This window comes from Falco peregrinus, chromosome 7 (assembly GCF_023634155.1).
Source record: "Falco peregrinus isolate bFalPer1 chromosome 7, bFalPer1.pri, whole genome shotgun sequence".
Classification (NCBI taxonomy): domain Eukaryota; kingdom Metazoa; phylum Chordata; class Aves; order Falconiformes; family Falconidae; genus Falco; species Falco peregrinus.
Window position 1 is genome coordinate 13,763,773 of NC_073727.1, and position 25,987 is coordinate 13,789,759.

The 25,987-nt window shown below is 40.2% G+C and overlaps 1 protein-coding gene across 3 annotated transcripts in view; it reads left to right on the forward strand.

The window, feature by feature from the left end:
• PTCHD4 (patched domain containing 4) overlaps positions 1–25,987 on the forward strand; it is a 92,558-nt gene that overhangs the window by 46,327 nt on the left and 20,244 nt on the right. The window contains exon 3 of one of the 3 annotated variants that reach the window (XM_055810762.1): positions 13,773–13,864. The exons of the other annotated variants lie outside the window; for them this stretch is intronic. Within the exon in view, the coding sequence (XP_055666737.1) occupies positions 13,773–13,828 (56 nt within the window). The 3' untranslated portion in view covers positions 13,829–13,864. Of the gene's footprint in view, positions 1–13,772; positions 13,865–25,987 lie in introns of those variants that run through there. 3 annotated transcript variants of the gene reach the window in all.

Consider the following 25,987-nt stretch of genomic DNA (forward strand, 5'->3'; position numbering starts at 1 on the left):
AAGTCAATGGAATTGCCTCAGAAATTAATTTGTCTGGAATAGCTTGCACCACATGTGCTGTTGGCTTCTGCTTTTATTATTTCTGTGCTCGTAGCGTGGCCCTGTTGCGTTTGATCTATTCCAGGCCCCGAGTACCCTGCAACACAAACTCACTCTGGAGACTGAGAGAAGGGAAAACAGAAAGATTTGACCAATGTCACAGAGGAGACCTGGTTTTAGAAATTTAACATGGACCTTGTGTCTTCCTTGCATGGTCTGACTTTGGACTATGCCACCCAGCTGCCAGATGTCTGTTTGGGAAGGTAGCCAGGGCTTGCCATCAGCACATGATGAGAGAAGAACAAGCCACTGAAACTACTTTCTAACTTGATCCTTGCAATTGAAATAATTTATCTCACTAGAAAGCATGTATCTGTGATAGACAGATGCAACTGAACTCAGCTGAAGTCAGGCCACAAGTTCCTTGGCTAAGGAGGAATTGCTGCAGAGGTAAATGTGCACTGCACCACTGGGGTGTAGCCGTTTGCTTCATGTTTTGCCATGAACCACCACCAAAACTCTGTCAAGAGGTCTGAGACAGCTACACTAATGCTGTATATGTCTGTGCACTCTGGGACCTCCATTCAAGTGCAGCTCAGCATTTAAGGTGAAAGAGGATAAAGAAGGGAAGCAGCTTGTTCATCTGCTGGATTGCACCCAGACATGCCCACCCGATGAGCTACAAGCAAGGATATACATATCCTCTTAGGAGAGCCGTAATGATATTGGGAAGGTCAGTCTTGCGGGAAATACCTCAGACACACCAGACATTGGCTGATAAAGGAGAAAAAGAGGAAAACTCCTGCTCAATGAAAAAGTAAACAAACAAGAGTATCAGCCATGGTGCCAACAGAATTGCTACAGGCTCCAGCTTCACTGGACATGCAGCAACAGCAATGGCAAATAATTTTAATAAAACCTAGCTGATACCAGCATCCTTCTGTTCAAGCAGCTAGCTGAAGTCACAGGATAATTAACCTTGTCTGGGTTATATGACCAGCAACATCCTGAAGAGGCTTGCACTGAAAGAATATATACTGTCACATATGTGAGCAGGAAAATCATATAAAAACCTTACCAGAAATTTTGCATATGGCATTTTGCAGCTAAATATGAGCATTTATAGGAATGAAATATGCCAAGGGTGAGATATAAGGCCTGACCCTTTGTAAGCGAACACTTCTGCAGTCAGAAGTGTATCCAGTGTCACAAGCAGGATAAGGCTCAGGTACATACTTTCATGGTTACCAAAGTACCAGTATACTATATAACTAACTACGGTTATCAAAGTGCTATTGATTCGGTGTTTTCCTCCTTAATATACAGTTCAGATGTGATGTGCTTTCACACCAGCGAAGATGACACTACCTCCCCAGAAAACACCAGCAGGCAGCTTTGCACAGCTGTTCCTGTGTTATGTAGTGATTTTATGAAAAGACTCTAATTTTTTGTCTTAGTGGCTGCCAGCCCATCTGGGATGGCAAACAGCAGCCATCGTTGCAAGACTGTCAATAAGGTTTTATCCCGTTTCATCCTCCAGCATTGTAATGTATTTAGGTAAGAAAAAGCCCCAAAATTACCACCTAAATATGGATTGAAGCCAGATTTTCTCCTTTAAACATATTTTGAGTAGATAAGAAGGTTAACACCTGGAAAATTACTGACTAGGTTTTTGATCTGAGAACTGAACCTGGAACAGAATGAGCAACCATAAGCACCTTTATGCTCTTCTGCTGGTAACACCTACTTCATAGAACCATTTAGGTTGGAAAAAACATTTAAGATCAACTTAACATTTAGGTTGGAAAAAACATTTAAGGTCAACTATTAAGCCAGGACTGCCGAGTCCACCACTAAACAATGTCCCTAAGCACCACATCTACATATTTTTTTAAACACTTCCAGGAATGGTGATTCTACCACCTCCCTGGGCAGCCTGTTGCAATGCTTGACCATACTTTCAGCAAAGACGTTTTTCCTAAGCTCCAACCTAAACCTCCCCTGGTGCAACTTGAGGCCATTTCCTCTTGTGCTGTCACTTGTAGAAAACGGAACATCTATCTAATAAGGAGAAAATGTGGGGAGAAATCATTCAGATGAAAGGGTGTCCTTGAGTGAGTGAAGAAGTTAAAGATGAGGTTAAGGAGAGAAGAAAAAAAAAGAAAAAGAAAAAAAATCCACCCCAAAAGAAATAACCACACATCCTGAACCTGTTATCTATTCTGGTGAAATTTTAATGACTTAAGTTTCTTCTTTATGTCAGTTAAAATATTTTTTAATATCTTTCCATAAAAATAAATTGCTACTCTGGCAGAAGAAGAGGCATTAGTGATGTATTCTCAGGAACAGCTACTACAATTACACTGTAGTTATGGTGAGACCTAACATTGCAGTTAACTTTGGGATACTTTTCATGCCTATTTTTCACCTTACTGACAGTTCACCTATGTGATGGAGTTATGGATTATTTTTTTCCTTTCTTTCATGTTCAATAAGCATAGTCTGTGGCATAGAAGCAGTAATGAAAGCAGTTTAGCCTAAAATATAATTATACAGAAAGAACTTCAAAATTACAAAATAGTTGAAATGCTATTGCCCTCTACAAGCAGTTTTATGTCATTAAGTATACAACCACAAATGTATAACTGGCAAATTTTAAGTGATCTGATACTGTACTGGTAGATCTGGTAGGAAACTGAAGCCAGATGTCTTACAAAATATTACTGTGTCTTCCTTCATCTGGCCTATCAGCCCCATGGAAGGTCTACGCTCAAAAGCTGAGGTTCACTCATCCTTATTAGTTTTAAATAGAATATTAAAAAATACAGATTAGTATTCAGTATATATTAAAATACTCAGATGAGCAAAGAGGCCATAATTTCAGCTTTAGCTTTCTGTCCTTCCAACATACCCTTAACTCCAGTATAACTAAGAACAAGCTGAAAGTAGGAATCTTTGACTTATGAATTAAAATGTGAGCCTGATAATTAATGAATTACAATAGTAGCTTTGCTATTTTGAGCCAAATGAAATAAAGAGGCTAGGGGGATTCTTTAATAACAATAAACACTGAACTAATTCCTTTTTATGCTCTGTGATCACATACAAAAGATCTAATAAAAATAATTGCATTAGATGTCCTATTTTTGGAGAACTGCATAGCTAGTGTTTAGGAAGATTCTTATTGCTCTGATTTATCTATTAATGAAGCAAAACCTAGTTAATTACCTCATTTGCATGATATTTTGCATCCACATAGATGCTGGAATGAGCACTGGGGAAAGGTTTTGCATCAATCCATTTTTAATAAGGTAATGAAGTTGGCTGGGCTGACTGCAGATCACACCAGCAGATGTTTTTCTCCTGTTGAACAGAGAGCTTTTAAACCAAGGTATGGTTCAAACAGTCGTGTGACCTGAGGAAGGTAAAACCTTTCTTCCTCCACTGCCAAGGTCCTGTTACTGTACCAGAGCTGCAATGCAGCAACCTGCTTGAGGTCCCACATCATTGTCCCATGGCCATGAGTAGAGACGGTGAGCATGATATTGGAGTTTCCTATCTCTTACCTTCTTCCCTGCTTGCTCTGCTGCACCGTTGCTCTAAGGGAGGATATAACCTTGAAAACCACCAGCCAGAACTAGGTCAGTAATATTGAGGCAGAAAGCAGCAGGTGTACTGCTGCTTTTGCCTCTGTTTTACATCACACCTTCTGTGCTCCATGGTGTTTCTTCCCACTTTTTGTCTGTCACTCCTTTGTCCCCTTGTGTTAGGATGCCTTTTTTCAACCTACCTATCCTCCTGTCAGTGTGCACGTGGTGTTTCTGTACCCATGTATCTGTCAGGAGATACTGCCTCAAGAAAAAAAAAACCCAAACCCAAAACCCAAAAAACTTAGACAATTTTCCCTAAGGTCTTCCCAAGCCCTGTGCAGCAGAGGATCTGATTTGCCATGTAAAGATGTATACAGAAATGCATATTCCATAACATTAGCAATTTAAAACCAAGGCATCCAGTTTAAGCCAGTCAGTTGTCCAGACTGAGCCTGAGGTGGCCAGACAGGGCAGGGATTGCTTCTTCCCATCCCAAGGTGGGAGTTGGAAATAGTTTCAAATCCCCATTGATGTTCTGCTCTCTCTTTGTTGAGAAGAGAGGGAGCCAAGGACAGCGAATTTAGATTATACACCAAACTCCACATGACTGAAGTTAGGAGAGATTAATTTAATCCTTAGGGTCTTCTGTAAAACTCCCACATGCTCCATGCAAGCACAGAAAGTTCCATTAAACGCAAAACCCATGAAACAAACTAGGTCTTAAAATGCAGACATCTGCCATTGCAGAAATGAGGTTTGGCAGGAAAAAGCTTTCCAAAGAACAGTCTATAGTCTTCCAGCCTCTGCTGCTTCAAGTAGCAGCTACAACATATGAGCCATTTATTACTGAAAAGAGGGAAAACTCTCATCTCTGGAGATAAATTACTAGTTCTGGAGACTCAGCTACAGCATAAAAGTAACAACCAGCTTAAAAAAATATTGTCCCAATTACACTGGGTCATATATTGAAATATGATAATTTGAGTGCTGAGTCACCACAAGCACTAAGGAAAGTTTCTGCTATAAAATAAAATTGTTAAAGTCTAGGTTTTGTTTTTAAAGCCATCATTGGGAGTAAGATATATAAAAACACGTGGGCATTTGATCTAATCCATGCAATTGTGCTTGATTTTAATCCACTGTTTAATACATTTGCAGTTTTCTTAAGATTATTTACCTTGGTGTCTAAAATGAATTTTAACAACTAACATGATATTAAAGCTCAAAGAGCAAACTGAGCAGGGCAGAAAAGCTGTGGCTATCTCTGGACCTGGCAGAGAGAGGTAGATGCTTAATAAAAACCTCATTCTGTGTATGTTAGCTATTCAAAACTTAGGCTTACCACCTAATAAGCCGTCTTGTCTCTTCATAATTGCTGGTGACAAGCAGGTACCCTAGAAAGCGATCAAGCTCACATATTTTAACTACTTAGTACAGTGAGGTGCTTATCTCTCTCCATTGACTGTTGATGGACTCTGACAACTAGTTTAGACTGGATGCATAATCAGTCCTTCAGACCTCTAAAGCCGGTGAGATGAGTCCCACCTGTGCAGTAGTTGATCTTCCATTTGCCTCCAAATTTAAAAATGCATTGTGTTTATAGCAGGCAAAGGATGTATTTTTACATCCCTTTTACCTGACATCCTACAGCACTCCATTCAAAGCTGGGGGGAAGAGGAGGGGTGGGACTTGTTTGATCCATTGTTGAGGGGGGAGTAATGAAACCACAAATCACCAAGACACTGAAATTTCTAACTTGTTGGACAAAGATAAGTGTCATTAAAAGATAGTATCTGCCTGAAAGAGCTTGCAAAAAGTATAGTTTAGTTTAATACCAACAGAAGCCAGTAGGAATCCTATTAACTTCAATTAGTATCTGCATCAAGATAGCCATAATTCAAGGAATTGTCTGTTTATGAAAAGATTTAATATTGATGTTAAATATGAAAAATTTAAAACACTCATGAACAAGAATGTGTTCAACACATACTTAATGGCTGTGCTGAATTAAGGAGTTTTGGACAGCACCGTGAAATGATCATTCCCCTGAAACAGTGTTAGAGTGTACCAGGGATATGCCTGAATTATTTACTGTTCATGCAGACTTGCTTTTATAGTCAGTGGGGAGGAGGTGGCAGCTACAAAGGGCAATTGGCCCTTTTATGGTCTCAGGAGGATACAGGGCATCTGCTGTTCCTTTGCTGCAAAGGAGAAGGCTGTCCTCAGCTTAGACATCTCACCCAGGGGTACCTGTGAGGGCAGAGAATTGCCACCTCCAGCACTAAGTGCTTGTGATGACATCCAGATCATAAACATCTGACCACATTTTCCTGTTTGGATGGAGAGAGCTTCCCTCAGTGTTTTTACCTGGACATCTTCTGATTTTTGGCTCTGGCATAGTGTGGGCTAGATTACCCGGTGTGCCACACTATCGTTCTTCTGTGACTATGCCAAGAATAGAATGAGATGTGTTTAGCTCATGAGATAATCCTCTCATGAGATGTCATGTAAACCTGATGGTACGTAATTCATAAGAGATAAAGAGACTTCCAAACATAGGCTTTAAAAAGTATTTGGCTTCATTGAAAGATGTCCTGGTAGCCTCAGTTTCCCTTGCGTTGTGCAAGGGAGGACAAATGCCAACTCATAACCCAGAGAGAAATCAGATGATAGAAGTCTCAACTCAATTCTAAGGGTAATCACCAACATTCTCTTGTTTTCTGAGTGCCTCCCTGAGCTTAGTCCAATAATTGCCTGTGGGCACCGTTGAGATTTTGATCTAAATTGCCTAGTTTCCAGAAAGACTATAAAGTAGGGCTAGATCAGGGTAAAAAAAAAAGTGTAACCCAGTGGATTTTGGTATGATATTAGGTTGATAATAACACAGAAACCATAATACAACATTGGGACCCAAAGTTCTGCAGCAACATTTCCATTCTCCCCACTTTAAATTCTGATGCTCTTAAGAAGCAATATAAAAATTTCCAGTTCCAAGTATCACACAAATGTGTGTTAGAGCAAGCATAAATCAGTCTCAGTCCAGTGATCTTACAATTAATTGAGTTCCGCTGTTTTACCCAAATATTTTTCCCTAAGCATTTTTTTTAGCCCTGGGTGATGCACCAATGGAGTCCATTGCTTCACACAGAACAGGCTCACAGACACAAGCACATATCAACACTGTCTGTATTTGAAGCAGGTAGCATCACTACCAGGTATTGGTGACCTTCATCTTCTAACCACAATGCAGGAAAATTATACAGAAAAAACAGGCAGTAGAACAAACTGTCGGTTCCAGAATTGAATAAGGAATAGCTGGTAACTTAAGAAACTTACTTTCAGGAAACAGATGTACAAGAACAAAAAAAAAGCAGAAATTTATCACTTGAATCCTCCTCTTTTTTTTTTTTTAGAATATCTTCCTCTGACATCTTAAAGTTACTCTAAAAGTCACCTCTTGGAATAATAGTCCAGGCATCCCTGAGCTTAAGCTCTGCTCAAGAGCAAAGTAACGTGATTCCTCTCTAATTGCCATAAACTTAACACACTTACTGCAGCTAGATGCCAGAAGTTCTCTAATCAGGCTGGCATTCAGTTACTTTACCCAATGAGATGAGAGAATGATCTTAAAATAGAAGTAAGTATATATTTATATGTTTGTATTTCTGAGGAGAGAATTCAAGTGTCTCGTTTCATTTGTAAGAGCCTTGTGATTTTTTCTGCAGCTGAATCCGAGGTCTGGCAAAGTAGGAAAACATGCTCTCTGGGCTGATTAAACCAAGAGAATTTCACAGCCTCAGCAGATGAGAGTCGAAGGTCTGGTACAGTATTGGTGCACACTCCACTCCCAGGAGGTGGGAGAGTATTATTTCAGGTTTGCCGAGGACTGGGGTTTTTCATGAAGGGTTGGTTTGTTGCCACATTGCATTGGTCTGTGCTAAGATTTCCTTCCTCCATGAGGAAAAGCAGCTGACACTGGCAGTTTTCATTGTAGGACAGAGTAACAAAAGGCACCACTGGGTTTTTCTGGTGTGACCTCCCTTCCAGGGCTGACAATAGAAATTCTTACGTTTCTGGAACCAAGTAAATAAAGCAAGAAAAGAATGAAAGACAACACTTTTGTCCTCCTCATGCTGTTACTTACCTTAACTCCACTGAATTTGGTGTAAGCCCTAGATTCATGGCTCTTGTGGAAAGTGCAGCTGGAGATTTTTTTTTTTTGAGATGGTACTCCCAAGAGAGTGAAAACTTCTGAAAACTGTAGGTTGAAATCTTGTTGTTCAAGTCCACTACACTGGGTCACACAGAAGGAAAATAAGCAACAGGTGGAGGAGCAGCTGGAAGTAATATGACCATGGGGAGTCAAAACAGTCATGAGGAGGGTATAGGAGCAGGGAGAAGCCCTCAGCAGCAGGTACAGTTTCTGTAAGTTCATCAGTAATTGCAGCTCTAAGGAAACCTGGCTTTTGCCAAGGGAAGAAAAAAAACCAAAACAAAACAGAGAAGGAACATGCCTAAAGAGGAAAAGGACTAAGCCAAAGGGAAAGAGAAAGTTTAAGAACTGGCCACGTTGCTCAGACAGAGATAGAAACATCTTCTAGTGATCTGGAGGTGATGACAACCAGGAACACATGTACCAGGCTCCTCACCCACCTCATAGCTTGTAACACTGACAAATAATAACCACTTGTGTAAAGAAAAAAAAACTCCAAACACTTCAGTCATCACTGTTTGGATGTTTCCCTATTTCCAGCACCTGCTGGTGCAAGCGTCTCCCCTGCAGTCCTTGGGCTGTAAGAGAGCATGCCTGAGGATGCACGACATCCTAATCATATGCTGGGAAGTTTATTTCTTTTTTCTGTTACAAGTTCATTTCTCATTCATCTCTGCTGGCACAGCATTGCACCCTGCTCCTTCAATGATTACACAGTCCTTAAACAGAAAAGCACCTCTTAAATACTTTATCACAGCATAGGGAAAAAAGAATGTGACGTTAATTACAAGCCTGAAGTTGGTATGACCAGATATTATTCCCTCCCTACTCTTCTGATATTATTTTACTTCCTTTGCTTTATTTTTCATTTTCCTCAGCGTACATTATAGAAAAATTCTTCCTTGACTGGGCTTTGAAGACAGAAGGTTGTCAGGAACTGTCTCTGAATTAGACCACCTTCAGCTCATGGTTATGTTCCTGGAAACGCATCATGCCGTCCATTAGACACCTTTCACTGAAGCGCCCTAAGGCTCCCCCAGCTCTCTCCTAACTTCATCCAAGATGCCTGCTTGCCCAAAGCATTCTCTACAGGCAAAGGGAAGGAGGGATCTCCAGCAGGTATTTCTGATCTCAGCAATCTATCTCTTCCTGTAGCATATGAAGGTGCAGACCTCAAGTGAGATCCTTTATTGCATACATAAGTGCCAGTTATATACAATCACTCATCCACCCAAGCTCTGCCCTGGAATACACCTACATGCAGCAAAGCACCCTTGCAGCCAGTTCACACTCCACCGAGCTGTTTACTCCCTCCATGCTCAGCTGAGGAGGTCTCTTCTTCCTTGTGGGAAGCTGTGGGAGGCTTTGGGCACCCCTCATTGCAGACAGGTGGGCACAGAACTGATGTGCAGGTGAGCTCAGAGCACCAGATTTAGTGCTAGTGGCTTCCTCACTACATTTTAAGGCACAATCACTGCAGCCTGGCACCCAGGCAATGAACAAAGCCTTTTCTCAGGAAAGGCCCTTACATCTTCCCAGTGATTATAAGGAGCACCGGTCCAACTGACTGCTAGTGTAGGCATCTCTTTATAGGTGGGACAAAGCCAAGAAGCAGAATCTAAAACTGCATGCCATATTTCATGCAGAAGCTATACAGACATTGCACCTTCCTCATCCCTTAGACTAGTGCTGATCTAAACTGCATGAGCCTTTCTTTGAAAACATGCAATGCACGAAGTTCTTGCTTGATCTGTTTTTTTTTCAACATTAGCCATCACTAGTTGTCACAGCACTATCCAAACTAGCTGGCTGCAACAAGGCTTTTACCATCACATACCAGGTTGACTTCAATGAGTAGCTCTCACACCTTGCCCTGGCACAGCCACCCATCCCCCACAAGGTTTCAAAAGTTCACCTACTGTCCGTGCTTTTTCTTCAACCTCTTCAGGCCAGTCCACCCTGCTTCTTGCATCTGCTGCATCCAGATTCTTCCTTATCAGGGCTAATCTTCCAGCCATCCTCTCCTCATCTGGGCACTCTTCTTCTCTCAGAGCCTCTCCTACATCTGAGGTGCTTTTTCTCCCTCTGCTTCTTCCAGGTCCCTCTTCATCCATGCTCCTCTTCCCTACCCCATAGACCTATTTCACTACTTTGCAGGAACCAGCCACAGCTGCACATTATCCACATCAGCCAACCCACCTCCCCTGAAGCCAGCCCACAGCTGTATATTATCAATGCTAATTAACCTGCTTTCATTCCTCCACAGTTCTACAACTAGTTACTCCATTACTAGTCACACAATATCTGGATCTTGTCTTCCTTTTTGTTACTGGAGTCTTCTTTTCATAACAATTTTCATTGTGACTTCTTCTGTCTATGATAATAATTCCGTTGAGTTTTGCTGATGGCGTTTTTGAGAGACAGTCAGATCAAGCTGAGAGAAAACAAGTTGAAAAGAGATGATCTCCTTGACAAAGAGACAGTGCCCCCACCATGCCTGGGAAACTGAAGGTGATCTCTTATTCTTCAGTCTATCCAAAACTTTATTTGCTCTATTTTTGAATTACTGAATCTTGTGTACAACTGTGAGCAATGAAGCCGAACCCTGGGAGTCTAAAATATGAGAGTAAAAACTCATCTAAGCTTTGCAGTAGACTTCTGTGATAATTGCATCCAGCATCATTCACTACCACCAGGGAATATTCCATGATATATCACTTTAATCTATTTCTTTGTTGCCAGTTTTTGCCAAAAGGAAAAAAAAATCTATGGATTAGCTATTTGACTGATGACAATAGGAATACTTCCAGTTAACTTTGTAGGTTTATGTTCTCTAAGATCCTGTGGTGGATCTGGTGCTATTTATCTCCCATGGAAGAATGTATAAATGCAATGGAATATACTTTGACACATCTGGTCTTGCAAGAACCATGCTTCTGCAAAATGTCTTCCTTAGTGCAAAACTGCACAAGCCTTTGGCTGTCGTATAATCAAATAACAATATTAGTAAAGGTGCAGTCTTTTATACAGTTGAGAATATTTATGTCTTTTTTTTTTTTTTTTTTTTTTTTTAATTTATGCCATACTGGATACTCTGAGGAGCCAAGCAAAACTGTCACTTTTTCTGGAATGGAAAGTGGGTTGGGACTAATCATATAATCTTAGCTGGCCTTGCAAGAGGAATTAATTTCTCTCTATTTCGTACTAGTGAGAATTTGCCTCATTTTTACATTGTGTTAATTGAGGAAAGAAAATTTAAGAAAACTGGTTTGCAAAAGCATGTTACTTTCTTTAAACTTCAAGGTATTGGTGTTTCTCCTAAGAATAAAGCAGGCACATAAATTTATGTTGTAATTTTATAACAGATGTCTCTAGCAGATGGCACATTTTAACGAGGTTGAAAAATCCCTATGCGCTCAAAAGAAGAACAGGGAACATAACAAATATTTCGTAAGGAAGCTAAATCTACTATATTTAAAAACCAAAGGAATACTTTTCTCAGTATATACTACAAAAATATATAGACCAGTGTAGAGAGATATATACATAGGCCAACTTATCTACTGAATGTTTTTATTTTCAGGGGTCTTTAAAGCAAAATAAACCCCAGCCATTTTATATGTGCTTGAAAATAGTTTTGGGCTCCTCTAGGATGTTTCGCATGAATGTTTTATGTCCAGTTTCCACCATAGGCACGCTTGAAGAATTCTGTAGAGAATTACTAAAAATGACAGTGTATTTATATTTCCTGAGAGCTGTGACAGAAAAAAAATCACCCCTTCCTGAATTTCCTTCAGGATAACCTCACCCTCGGTGCAACTTCTTTGATGACTGGAGATTTACTTTGAATAAAATGAAGCTGAACCAATGGAGCTTATTCATACCGGAGTGAATCCAAAGTAATTTAAGAAATTTTAACATATGTACTTGGGTTTAAGACAGTATAATTGAGATGGCAATTCAGAAAAGTATTTAAGCACAGACATAACTCCATCTCTGTTCACGCTTAGCTTTAAACATGCATTTAAATCCAATCACGTCAGTACATGCCCAAGTATTTTCCTGAATGGGATGCTTTCCTGAATCACAGCCTAGAGTCTAGAGTGATGTTCACATTTTATGATGTGCAGTATATTTAGGCAATGTCACACTTCACAGGCACTGAGAAATGGGAAACTTAAAGTGGTAGAGATGTTTGAGAACAACCTTACCATTTATTATATGGACTTGGCTTGTGGCTCTGTGTTTAGGGCCGTTTTGACTTCTTTTTCTAGTAAAAAAATAATTTTAATTCTTTATTTCTTTTCCAGAGAGCTTTATTTAGTTCACTAATGTATTTTGAACTCTCAGTCAGCAGATCTAGACAGCCCTGTGAAACATGGTGAGGAAAATCTTGTAGATACATGCTGTACGGCGAACAATGTACAGGGAGTTTCAAAGCTCTGTGGAATACTTTGACAATTCAAAAATGTTAACTATTGATATAGCCACTTTTGTTTCACATCCAAACATTTACAAAGCTCTCTTGAAGCCCACACTATGCCTATTCATTTTTTCTCAGGCTCTGAACTGCAAGATTTCTAATGATTAAAAATTTCAGATCTCACCCACACATCAGTCTTCATAAAGAGTCTTTTGGGAGATTAATCTCTCTAAGAAGACCAGTCGTTACAGGGAACAGGATGGGGAACTTGAGAGAAAAAAATCTCTTTATATCCTGTGTATTGTCTAGCATGATTAAGTCTTTGGATACTATTTTAAAATAAGTAACGCATAATTATTAACATCAAATCACTTCTCAATATTTCTCAGTAGAAAGAAGTACCTATCTTAGGTACCTGGAGGGTCTCCTTTCTCTCTCCAGTGACCACAGAGAAGTGATCACTTTGAACTAGATTTCTTTCCCTTGATCATCCAGGGAAGATGACTCCCAAACACCCTTGGTGTCTATAACGTTATCTCCACTAGGAACTGATCCATTACTGCAGTAGAGGCATCTCCATTTCCAGACGCTTCTAGATTCTCTGAGACCACAAGGCAGTAGCTGAGGAAGTGTGACATAAAGTCATGCTTCGTTATGACATTTGCAAGCCAGTTTTGGGGATTTGCATTTACATTTCCTCACTTTTTCTTTCTAAAGCATAGCTGATCAGAAAATAATTTCTTGGAAGCATTCTTAGCTGAAGAATTTCTAAATGAAAGCACATGCTTTCCCCCTGGGGTAACACTTGTTTGACAAAAACAAAAGAAAACCATTGACTCTGCTTTTCTGCAAACACTTGTTTTTATGCAAAAAAACAACACATTTTGACTGCTAGACATCTGGTGGTTTCTAGTTATCTGGAAACAGTAAAACAATTAAGACATCCCTTGAAAAACTTAACCAAAAAATGAGCTTTCTGATAGAAAATAACTTTTTCTCACTGACTCTGATATTCTAGCCTGTTCTTTATAAGCACAGCTTCTTGAAATACTGTGCAGTCTTATTCCCAATGAGATTTGCTGTGGGTGTGCAGATAATTTTGTGGAAACATATCTGCTGTGTTCACCTACATCTGTTTAGGTGCATAAGAAAAGAAAGTGGGCTGATATTTTTTCATGCTTCAGGCTCTTCGTGTTCTCTACGCCCTCACATTTCTGAACCAGCGACATTACTGGTGTCACTACCACAGCATCGCAGCTGAATACTCCTGGCTATTTTGCAATTAGATTTTTGTTTAGATCAAGGTCATAGAAGATAACTTCTTCTTTCCCCCACATTTGAATCTCTTCAAATAACGTATATTATAGTCTTTGAGTTACAAAGAACTTATGTTAATGCATTTCTAATCCTGACAGATGTCTCTGGACAATATTTTATGGCTTTTGAGAGTTAATGGTCATTGTTAAAAATTGTATCTCATGGTAATTTGAGTTCTTTCTGAATTTAGAATACTTCAGTGTGCAAGAATGTAACCTCAACAGAAAGAAAAATGAATTGATGTGAGTGGCATCCTGCCTTAGTTTCCAGTATAAACCTTCTCACCCAATACAACTAGATCTGTTTTGCAAGAGGAACACATAGTGAAATAAAAATACCTTTAAATCCAAAAAGCATGTTTTCCAAACCCATTTTTATTAAAGCTTGCGATATGTTTTGCTGACGTTATATCTGAAAGATAAATGCTTTGGGGCTTTCTTATCCCCTCTTTTAAGAAAATGTTGGCAATCCGATCCAACAGAGTGGGAAAAGGGAAAAGCACAAGAGACGCTGCAAAAAGTTGCCTGCCTTGTGTGACAAATTGCATACAGCAGGTGGTACCATGGTATTGGTAGGACCTCCATTATCACCTCTCCTTCTCTCACACTCCAACCGCTCCAGTAAATCTGTGACCTTTTGTGATTGGAACTCATGTTGAAGCATACAACCACTATAAGATGCTGTAAAATTGTCTCCAAGCTCAACTACAGGTTTGGATCAAAGTAAATGTTTGCAGAAGATGTGAAAAATGGTGTTCCTTTGTATCTCCACCTCATCTTAGGAAAGACAGGAATGAGAAAAATAACATTCTTTCATCTCTTCTTTTCCATAGTTGCAAATCAAGCAAAGCCTGAGTTTTCTGAATTAAATTTTTCCATTTATATTTACTCTTTCTGTTCTTCTTGATGTGTGCAAGACTCTGCCGATGTTTGCTGCCCTAACAGAAAATGCCTGCTGAACATTGATTGAAAGACTTCACTTCCAGACATCTTAGTTAAGATAGATGCTGGGTTTACTACAAGGTATACAATATTATTTTAAAGTCACCTTGGGAGAAAGTCATGTTGCACTAAGAACTTATTCTTGCACTGACAGCTTATCCTAATTCTATTTTATTTAAGAATGTATTGCAGTAAGGAAATTAATTATGCAAGCTGAAGGGGAACACCCAGGGGAAATGAAATAGAGGAGGACATTCTTTCTTAGCTTTTGAGGAAAAAAAAATGGTCCAAATGTATTAATTTTCCCTGAGCTGCAATGGTAGAGAAAAGCAGGTAGCAGTGGGGAACATTACCTATGAGTGGATAGGCTAAAGAATAATCACTTATGAAACCTGGTACCTGCTAGTGCTTTGAAAGCGACTTCCAAACATGTTCAGCTAGTGCCCATAAACCACTGAATCACTGGATCATTCCAGTCTTCTGGAAACAAAAGATCTAGTTCTTGCCTCCACAGTTGTTCAATATGTCATAAAACGGAGCATGGCAAGATAAACAAACCAGCCAACCACACTTACTTGTATTTCCTTCTTGACAACTACTGATGTAAATATTAACTTTTTATCTACTTTATCTGCTTCAGTTCTTGGTACTTTCTCAAGTCATTGTCATATATTCATCATAAATATTTTCCTCTTCTTAAGTATTAAATTTACACATGGAGGATTCCCTCTCCAACATCAAGCCCATACTTCAAGTGTGATCTTCCAGGAAGAAGGATTTTATTTCTGTGAATGCTTCCTGATGGCCAAAGAATCCCCACAATTCAAGAACTGTTGAAACAATTCACTCTGGTTCCAGGTCTGGGACTGTAAACATTCCAGGACTCTTAATGCTAATCTGATAAATGTTGGAATACAATGATGTGTAAATTGGAAAGTTTCACCTGAAAGGGAAAGAATTTTATATGAGGCTTCTCCTCTAGAGGTTTACCTGATGTTGGAGAACTGGAGAGGGGCTGTGGGGTTGTATGGCACCCTGTGCAGGAGTTAGTTACACAGAATTCCATTGCCCGACAACGATAGCTGTATGAGAGCAATCACAAAGACCATTTCTTGACATTGAAGGAGAATCATGGCCCACAAGGGAGAAGAAGGTGAGCAAATGGGAAAAATTCACCAAGGGAAGCAAAGTCAGGTATTAGATGAGATTTGCATCTTCCCCCTCTATTTTAAAGGATAACTGACAACTTTATCCATTGCAGAATACTGCAGTCTCTTTGCAGAAGAATTCATGTTTTTCAGATTCTGCCAAGGGGCCGTGTCTAAGCTTGTAAAGCTGTTAACTGTTTACCCACCCAGCAACATGCAAGCAAAACACATGAATAAAAGAAACATTTTCTCTAGGCCTTCAAGTCAGAGAGGAAATGTCACTTAGTCCAGGAAAGGTAAGTGAATGTGACAAAACCCCAGAACCTCAAAAGTATTTGGATATTTTATCCCACTGATACAGTCAGGGTTTAGTTCCTGTACACCCTAGAAGTTTATGAAAGTTCAGAGGCTTTTTTATTCATAAGACACCTCTACCAATCAGTTACAAGGAGAAAAAGCATAGAATTACTGTTAATTATTTATTCTGACAGTCTGAACAAGCAACTGAATTGAGATAGTCTGGGAGTCTCTGTTGACTAATAGGGAAGAAATATTCAAGGGCTTAAAGGCAAGGAGTGAGTTGAGAGTGAGTGCTTATTAATACATGATTGAATTTACTACTCCCAGGAGAAGTTTATTAGTATCTTATAGCTCTTTGCTCTTCATCTACAGAAAAGCATGATTTGGAAAGGCCTTAGAATTGTTAGGCAGACTCAGAAACACAAAATCATTAAGACAGTAAAAAATTAGACGGAAAATCCTGAAGGAGAATAGATAAGATGTACATCGATCATCATTCCTGCGCAAAGTGTAAGCTAGAAAAACAGGAAAGAAATAAGGTAACTAAATGAAAGCCATTTTTTTAAATGAAAGGTAAAAAAGGAATTGCACAGAAGAAAATATTTATTGTCACAGAAAACCAGAAAGGCAGGAGGCTGATCTTGAGCTTGTTTTATTTGGTTTAAGTCTCTTGGTTTCAGTATTATGATGCTAACTAACTCTTGCTGAGCAGTAAAAGCTTTGTAAAAACCAAATTAGAAGGCAAAATTGAAATCATGAAACTCCCTGAAGCTGAAACTCCCCGAAGTCAGAAGAAATAAAGAGTAAGCTTTGCACGGTACAGCTGTCTGAGCTCGTTCCCTGAGCCAGTTGTTGTAGGTTCCCTTTATAATTAATGGGATGAAATATGCAGTCTTGGGTCATAATTCATCTGTCCTGACTTAGAAGCCTTGCTAGGCTGAAATGAATTGTCCCCTAAAAACATTCCTCTTTCATGGACTAAAAAGACTGTCTAAACAGCTAGCTCAGCATTAGACATGTTCAGATGAACCTCACTCCTGATGTTTTGTAAAGACATTTCAAGGAAGAAAATGGTCTGTTTTATTTTAACTAGAATCTATATGTAGCAAGAAAGAAAAAAAAAATTGTGTCTTGGATTCCCATTCTCTGAAGTATTTACGCATCTATTAACTACTGGAAGCAACGGCTGTATCCATACCAGTTACCAGTACCGTGCCACTGTTTATTTTTCATTCTGGAGGCCAGCTGGCATTACCTGACAACACCCATATGTTTCAGTTCTCCTAGCTTTCAAAAGAGCGTCCCTATCCAAATTTCCTATTGGGAATGGTTCCTGGCCTGTAGTACATCCTAAACTGTGCCTGGGAACTATTTGTGAGAATGCTATCTGGTCCAGACCAAACCTGTGCCAGGGACCTCTCTGACAGTCAGAAATATGGCAAATAGATTTGCAGTGCCCATGCCAGGGTGCCGTTTAATGTACTGATACAGAGGTACCCACTGAAAATTACTTTATAGCACAGATTTAAGAATTTGGGCTTCAATAACATGTAGCACACCTAGGTAATGACAGGGCCAAAAGAATACCTCAGCGCAGCATGGAACCAGCTCAGAATTATCTTGTCTCTATTTTCAATAAAATATAAAAAGATTTGTAAGCTGCAAAAGGAGGTGATAATATAGTGAGAATGAGTGACAGCTAGCACTGATAAAGGGGAATATTTGCTGGGTAACCTAAATATACATGAATATAGGAGATACAATCAATGGGAAATAGGCGTTGAAGTGATCATTGGCAAATAACTGAAGTCAAAGCAGACCAAAAGAACAGAAAATGACTACATGGATTATTTCTGATCACTTTATATAATGACATAAAGTAATCACAACTTAGAGTTAAGCTTACAGCTTATCTCTTAAGTCAAGAGGAAAATAAATCTGGAGTTACACAATAGTACACATTGGTACATGAGTCGTGAATGGTCCAGCCTAACAACATGTATTTCTTGACAACCCATGCTTGATCTCAGTGGGAATAAGTGGAGTAAGAATGTCACCAACCATAACACTAATAAAATATCTAGATCAATCTGAAAATATAGACTTTCAAAGAGAGTGCCAAGGTGATTGATTAAAATCAGGTTTTGGGCTCTTGGGGGATGACAGACAAGACCTGGATGCTTGGATGGTACCACCAGGCTTTCCTAGCATCACTGTAACTGTAAGTGGTACAGTAGGATTATTGGAAAAGATAAGCTTCCTCTATGGAGGAATAGTATTAGAGTAAAAATGATACTGGAAAATGAAAAAAAAAAAAAAAAAGATAAAAGAATTGTACTCAGGAAGAGTAGATGTTTCTGTATCTTGTGCAACATAAGTTGATTCAGCTATTTAAGCAATGTCTACTGCTGTTTGAATCATGCTAGGGGACATTACTTTGGAGACCTATGGGAAACTCATGCTTTTCTTTGATCACAGGTAGAAACCCACTAGGCCAGCTGCCCTAGGACATCTTTAATGGCATAAGACACCTACTTCTTGGTTCCCATTGTATCAACAGAGGTCAAAGGTGGGATTCAGCTGCTTACATGCAGGTATCTTGTGCTATTTAAGAAGCTCTGGGATATATCCTGTCTAGCCTCCAGCTGCCAAATCAAAAGGATGTGGAGAGTGGATATCCATGTTTCTACAACTTGATTTCATCACTAGTAAACAAACTAGTAAACTAGTTAAGAGAGCTTTTCAGTTGATCAGATATATTTGTTCACTTCAGGCTGTGCTGAATACTTTTACAGATTTCACTGACTATTGAAAGGGTTTCCACAACTATGATGAGATTGTTAACACTTACCTCCCAGGTGTGTACCTACACAGCAGATACTGAAATTTAGGTACCTGAATCTGCATCTGAATCCTTCCCCTTTCTGTGAGTGTCTGAATCAACAAATGAACTCCACTTTCAGCACTCAGCTCAATTTACTAAAAGTGTGTAGCCTGTCAGACATGTTTGGATATCTTGAACACTCATGACCTGGGCACCTATGTTTAGGTGTCTGAATGGAGTCCCTAGTGATTTTGGGTAACTGTATATTGTCAGGTAAGATAAATGTCTCCAAGCCATCAGTGTCTCATGAAATTTATTTTCCAAAGGTACAAAAAAACTATCTGAGATCTTGTAAACTTTAGCAAAAAATAGAACTTGCAAAGGCCAGGGCAGGCCCCAGAGGAAAAGTAGGGAAACATAATGCTTATCTTTAAATAGCAACAAAAAAAAAAAAAAAAAAAGAGGGATCCAGAAGCTTATAGACCAGGCAACCTGCCTGTGAAAGTCACAAAGACAGAGAAGAAGATCGCTGAACAATTAACTGCAAACACTGGCAGGTTAATAAGGTGATAAGAAACCGCTAACGTTTATTTTTCAAGAACAGGTCACATCCAACCAATCTGATATCCTACTCTGATGGAGAAGAAGCATAAAATTTAATGTAAAGACATATCAAGTGATTTATTTTAGTGATTCCTGTATTTATTTTCATTTTCCCATAAATAACGGATGCCAGATCATTAGTCCCTCTTCATGAGCTTTTTATATCTTGCATGTGGCAAATGCCTCTGTTTAATGTGTAGTACATTTCCTAGGAAAATGTCATATTGTTAATTGATACCCGGCAGTAATTGTCGTACCTTGGCAAGAATGATATGAGGCATACGTACCAGAATTTGTGATGGAAGTATTGCCACCATGAGAAATTACTCATGCCCTTGAGGAATTCCCCTTTCTCAAATCACATTTCTGTATCTGTGCCTATCATGGCCAGTATTTCCCAGTTAACCACATTTTGCACTGATGCTATGAACCTGATTTCCCCGACACTTACATGGGTACTCAGAATGCCGTGATCATGAAACTACACTATTGTAAAACCGATATGGATCAGGCTCTTGATTTACAGAAACAACACTAAATTCAAAAGACCTTTTAGAGCAAAAAGAAGCTTTCAGTAAAATGACTTGCAAAGATCCAAAGTCCTTAGGATTTAATAGGAAAATCACCGACCAGTACTTTTGAAAGCCCAAGGTTTCACTCTTAATGCTTTTCTGCTAAAGGTGTGATAAGGTAAATGTCTACAGTGTTCAAGTTCCCCCCTCCCCGCCCCCCTACTATCACGGTGGACTTTTCAGTATGGACTCCTAGTCATAATATTTCATTACATGAAACCTGCACTGGGCTATAAGTTGGCTTCCAGTAAAGATTTCAGCAGCTAGGAAGATGTATAAATACTAAACTGGTGCACTCATTTTTCTCAGTATATAGATTGTCAATACTTCCTCAGCTGTTTTAGTTCTCAGGAAAATTGGTGGGGTGACATTTGTGAGGTTGAGCATAAATCTAATTTCCAAAGTGTCTAAGGGAAAACTGACAAGTGTTAATACATCTACACATGCTTACATAGCGAGATTTTAAAAAATTACTTTGAGGTAGATGGAGAAATGACTTAGATGTCTATCAGCCAGTTTAGATGTCTACATACATTTTAAATTGCCTTTTAATGTTATGAGTGCCTAAAATCTCTATGTTCTCTCCCTTACAGTTAGCAGTCTGAAAATTAAATTTCTTGACTCCCTCAATAGTCAGTGATGTGAAGCAGGTGTCCCCAGAGGACAATCTATCCCACCTATTTTAAGATCCAATTAATTATTTCTTTTTGTTCAATTAATTATTTCTTTTTGTCTAAAGAGGAAGTTCAGGTGCTTATCTTTGGCTTGGTGTCTTTGAAGAATAAACAAGAAATATCAGGTTGTACCATGTACCACCTTGCCGAGAAAACAGCTGGAGGTGGGAACTAAGGGAACATCAGGCTCATTGTTTCCAGTTTTACTTAATTATGGAATGAAAAATAAATGTGGAAAAGCTGAGCATGTAACAAGTTAGAGTAGGACTGCATGTATTAAAACATTTACAATTCATGTGAAAGTTAGTGTTTACTGAGGCTTCTCTCTGACAGAGAAATATCTGTCATCTTCTTATAGTCTTCTCTCTAAATATTTCTTTGAACTTCTTTTCAAAGTTTCTTTGAAGACTATCAACTTACATTTAAGCACCTAAGGATTTTCTATAGGACAACTTCTTAATGGATTTGTAAAATTCAGGTCCAAGGTGGGAGTCTCAGTCTGAAAACCTTGCATCTAACTCTCCATCCCTTTCTTGCCAAAATGCTGAAAAAATTACTTTGACATAAAATGTTCAATTCAGCCAGAATCAAAGCACTTTTTTAGACCCTTGGGGAAAAGAGCAAAGCAAAGGAAAAAAACTCCAGTATTAGCAAATGATGAAAAGTATCCCCTTCCTGTCAGCAAATCAATGGAAAAAGCATCTATACTTGCTTAAATCCAGATTCAGGGTTAATTCCCCTGTCTCCCTGAAAGCATCAATGCCCACATGATTCACAGTCCAGCAGTCTTTGCATCACCCTGCAATAGTAGCACTGGGAGTGAAGATGGTGCCTAGATAGGCACCATTAGTCTGCCCTGACAATATTTGTTGAATCAGTGATCGAATTGTCACTGGATTCAGTCCCAGATGAGTGACATAATCCCCAAACAAGACAGTCATTCTCTGTTCTCTCACTTTTTCTCATCTCACTTGGTTTCTGCATTTAAAAGGCACTTTTAAAGCCAGCTCCTAAGAGCAGCGATGGAAAGAATTATGTGTTTCTACAAAAAAAAAAAAACAAACAAAACCAAAACAACAACAAAAAAACCAACCCAACCATTAGCTGGTTACATTTTTACTCCATAAATTTATAGCAAACCAAAACCAAACTTTATAATAAAAGACAGCAAATACAGTGAGATATAATGGCAACAATTCAGTCCTGGATTAAAAAGGATAGAAGAAATTTCTCATTGTCCCAAATCTACTTTCAAATAAGCTTGAAATACTCCTATGGATGCTGAATACTTACAAACAGGGCTAAAGTAATTCCCCTTCATTAGCAGAAAATGAGAGGTGGATGGAAAGGACTATTGAGATATGATGGGATATTTCAAGAGCAGTGATAAAAACTGCCGAGTATAACCACAATAAAAAAGTTTGCAGCTAGCTCATTTTGATTAGCTGCATCTTCTAGTAGATATTCAAGTCAAACTATTCCTGTGAAGGTTAGAAGATGTCTCCAAGGTCTTTCTTCGAGGGATACTGGTGGTGGAGTAAATTACTGTGTGCACAAGTTCCACAGCTAACCAATGTGAAATAGCCAAAACATGACCCTTGCCTTAAGTAACTTCTATACCCGTACTTTTTAGGTTAGAGTCTTCACCTTGTAACCCAAGAATTTAAAATCATTACTTACTTTGAACAAAAAAACTTGTGATTTCCATCAGAAATTTGTCATCTGTTTAAGGCAAGCTCAGGGCTAACTGACCAGCATTAAGCCTTTTGCATTTGCAGGCAAAAAGCTGGGTCACAGAAGTGCAATCATTCACTGCAAGGCTGGGACTGGGTTCCTGCCAAGCTGCAAGCACCACTGCAGTGGGGCACACCAAGGGCCAGGGGACACTGAGACCCTTCTACCAGTGAGTAGACACTGGAGAAGAACATTACACCTGAACAAACGTGTGAAACAAAGGTTTCTTAATCTCCTATGCTAAAAGAAAGAGAAAAAGACATAAAAGGGCCAATATGAAGAGCACTTTGTTTTCTCTTCTACTTAGTCCATACCTGAAAGCCCAGGAAGCAGACAGAGAGGAGATATATGACCATACCCTGCCTTCATCTGGGCTGCTGGCAAGCCTGTTTGGACACATCAGCTCCCCTTCTGCTGTTCCAGAAGTAATAAAACCTGCCATCACTCTGCTAGTGCCAAAGGCAAAGAATTTTCTGTAGAATGGTTTGTGAGAAAATTAATTGATGACAGGCTTCTTGGCAGTTTACAACCATAACATTTGTATGATCTGCTGATGCCATGGTTTTATTCCCTGCTAATCAGATATTACTCTCTTGACTATGCAAGGGCATCTCTTCTAGTTATTGTTGGCAGGGAGAAGGCAGAACTCCTCACAGTAATAAGTCAAGTCCACAACAACTTTCTGTTCATATCAGCCCGTATTTTTACAAGGTCTCAGAACACTCCATGGAAACAACCTCAATACATAACAGCCAAAATGTGACAACCTGTCTGATCACTTCATGGTGTGGAAGTCCATCCTTGCCAGCCACCTTCCTGGCTTCGGTACAAATCTCTGCCTCACCAAATGAGCCAGCTCCTAAGAGATAATCTTGGTCTTTACACACACCTGGACTCATCCCACCTGACATAACTGAATTGTCTACATCTGAAGCTCTGTCTTCTTGAGCTCCCTCAAAGTCAATGGAAGGAGACAGATGCCTGTAAATCTCCAGACAGACAAGCTAAGTTGTCCTAGACTTGAAAGGAGAGGGGGATAATATTAGGCCTGCCTGTGACAAGCTGTGGGATGATATGCCAAGGTTAGAGGGATGGGGTCCTAACAAGGACCTACAGCTTGTTGCTCTGAGTCATACTGGGTACACCTGAAGCCTTACAGAGATGAGCCAGGGGCTCCTGAGGTAACAGGAACCTACTGGGAAACACTGGTGAAATACCTCAAAGGAATTAAGGCGTGTTCCTCCAAGGAGGTGACATAGTCGACAGCCCAGCTGAAATGCGTCCCAATGCACACAGCATGGGCCACAAACAGGAGGAGTTGGAAGCCACCACGTTGCTAGAAAGCTACTACTGAAATTTGATGAGATGAATTCCATGACTGGAGTGTGACTATTGATGACTGCAGGCTGTTCAGAAGGGACAGGTGAGGAAGGAGGATCGAAGGGGTTGCCTTGTACATCAAGAAATTGATAGATTGTGAAGAGTTGTCTCTGAAGAATAACCATGAGCAGGTTGAAAGCTTACGGGTAAGAATTAGAGAGCGAGGCAACAAAGGGAACCTTGTGGCTGGTGTTTACTACATGCTGCCTGATCAAGGGGAATCTGCTGACAAAGCCTTCTTACTCCAGCTACAGGAGGTATCGTTCTCACAGGCTCTTATGCTGCTGGAAAAGTGGCACAGTGAGAACTGAGGCCCATGTGAACCTCATGAGGTTTAACAAGCGCAGGGTCCTGCACCTGTGTTAGGGCAACACCTGGTATCAATACACACTGGGGATAAATGGATTGAGAGCAGCCCTGCCCGGAAGGATGTGGGGATACTGGTAGATGAGGAGCTGCATGTGGCCTGGCAATGTGCACTCACAGCCCAGGAAGCCAGCAGTATCCTGGGCTATGTCAAAAACAGCATGGCCAGCAGGTCAAGGGGGGGGTGATCCTTCCCTCTGCTCTGCTCTGGTGAGACACACACACACACACACACCCTGCAGTGCTGCATCCAACTCTGGGCCCCTCAGTGCACAAAAGACACGGACTTGTTGGAGCGAATCCAGAAGAGGGCCATAACAACAACCAGACAGTTGGAGCACCTCTCCTATGAGGAAAGGTTGAGAGAGTTGGGGTTGTTCAGCCGGGAGAAGAGAAGGCTCTGGGGAGACTTTATAGCAGCCTGCAATAGGGGCTGGCTTATAAGAAAGATGGGGACAAAATTTTTAGCAAGGTTGTGTTGTGATAGGACAAGGGGTAATGGTTTTAAACTAAAAAAGGGTAGATTTAGGGTAGGTATAAGGAAGAAATTTTTTATGATGAGGGTGGTGAAACACTGGAACAAGTAGCCCACAGAGATGGTAGATGCCCATCCCTGGAAATGTTCAAGGTCAGGTTGGATGGAGTTCTAAGCAACCTGATCTGGTTGAAGAAGACCCTGCCCATGGCAGGGGGGTTGGACTAGATGGCCTTTAAAGGTCCCTTCCAACCCGAACTATTCTATGATTCCTCTGGGAATGAGGGAGCTTGGAATGATTAGACACCTCAGACAAACACCTAAAGTTACACAGGAAAGAGAGATCAGCTGAAAGAGATCTGCTCGGAGTGTTTACATGGAATATATATCCTTGGGATGACCTTCAAGCTGCATCTATACTAGCAAAATCACAGTGCCAGAGGGCAGGCAGGGCAGGACAGCTGATCCTTTGTACAGTTGCAGAGTCCTTGGCATGCTTTTGGTCAGGGACAACTCCCATATTCCTAACCAATTATCAGACATTGATTGAGAGTTGGGAACTATTTAGAGACAGCCATTCAGTCTGAAAAGAGAGATTTAGTGTTAAGATTGACCTGTTTGTGCAGCTGGCCTCCAGACCAGGGAATGATCCCTGATTTCATTTCTTCACCAGCACAGGCATAGTCATATTGAGTTCTCTATTCACTGTGGATTGTACTACCTATGGAAGCAGCTTGGAGGACTGAAGTAAGCTGGACTGCAAATAACGGGAAGTCTGAAAAGATCAGGTCAGAAACACTCCCATTTGGAAACATGTTCTGGTATGGAGCAGTTTGCAGGAAGAAGAGCCGATGACTACTGCGCTGGGACGTCCCAGTATGAAGCACAGAAGAACAGCTTCACATCACTGCACACACAGATAACTGTGACTGTGCCCCCTGCACTTCTGGGTCAGCTTCACACCTTTCCACAATCCTCCTAACCCTCCCCAAGTACTTTCTCTTCTCTACCTTTTCCCATAGTACTCCAAAGTCTTCCTGAGTTCCTTAGACCCTGACACTAGAACACCCCGAGCTCTTTCCCTTATCCCTTAAAATTTTCTTTGTACCATCAGCTTCAGACACATTCTTGTTTCTCATAAATACATTTTTCCAGAAACGTCATGATTTAATGCACTCTCCATTTCTCCTCTAAGGGCAGGACTCTTTCCAAAGAGAAAAGAGGGAGCAGAAATGAGGAGCCTAGGGGAGGAAAGCAAGCCAACCCTGACACTTCATTGTCAGGGGGCTGACCTATAACCACCACAACCTGTGCTGGTGACACAGGCTAGAGCTGACAACAGCTCTTCCAGAGCAAGGTCACCTCCAGCAGTAACTGTTTTCCTATGA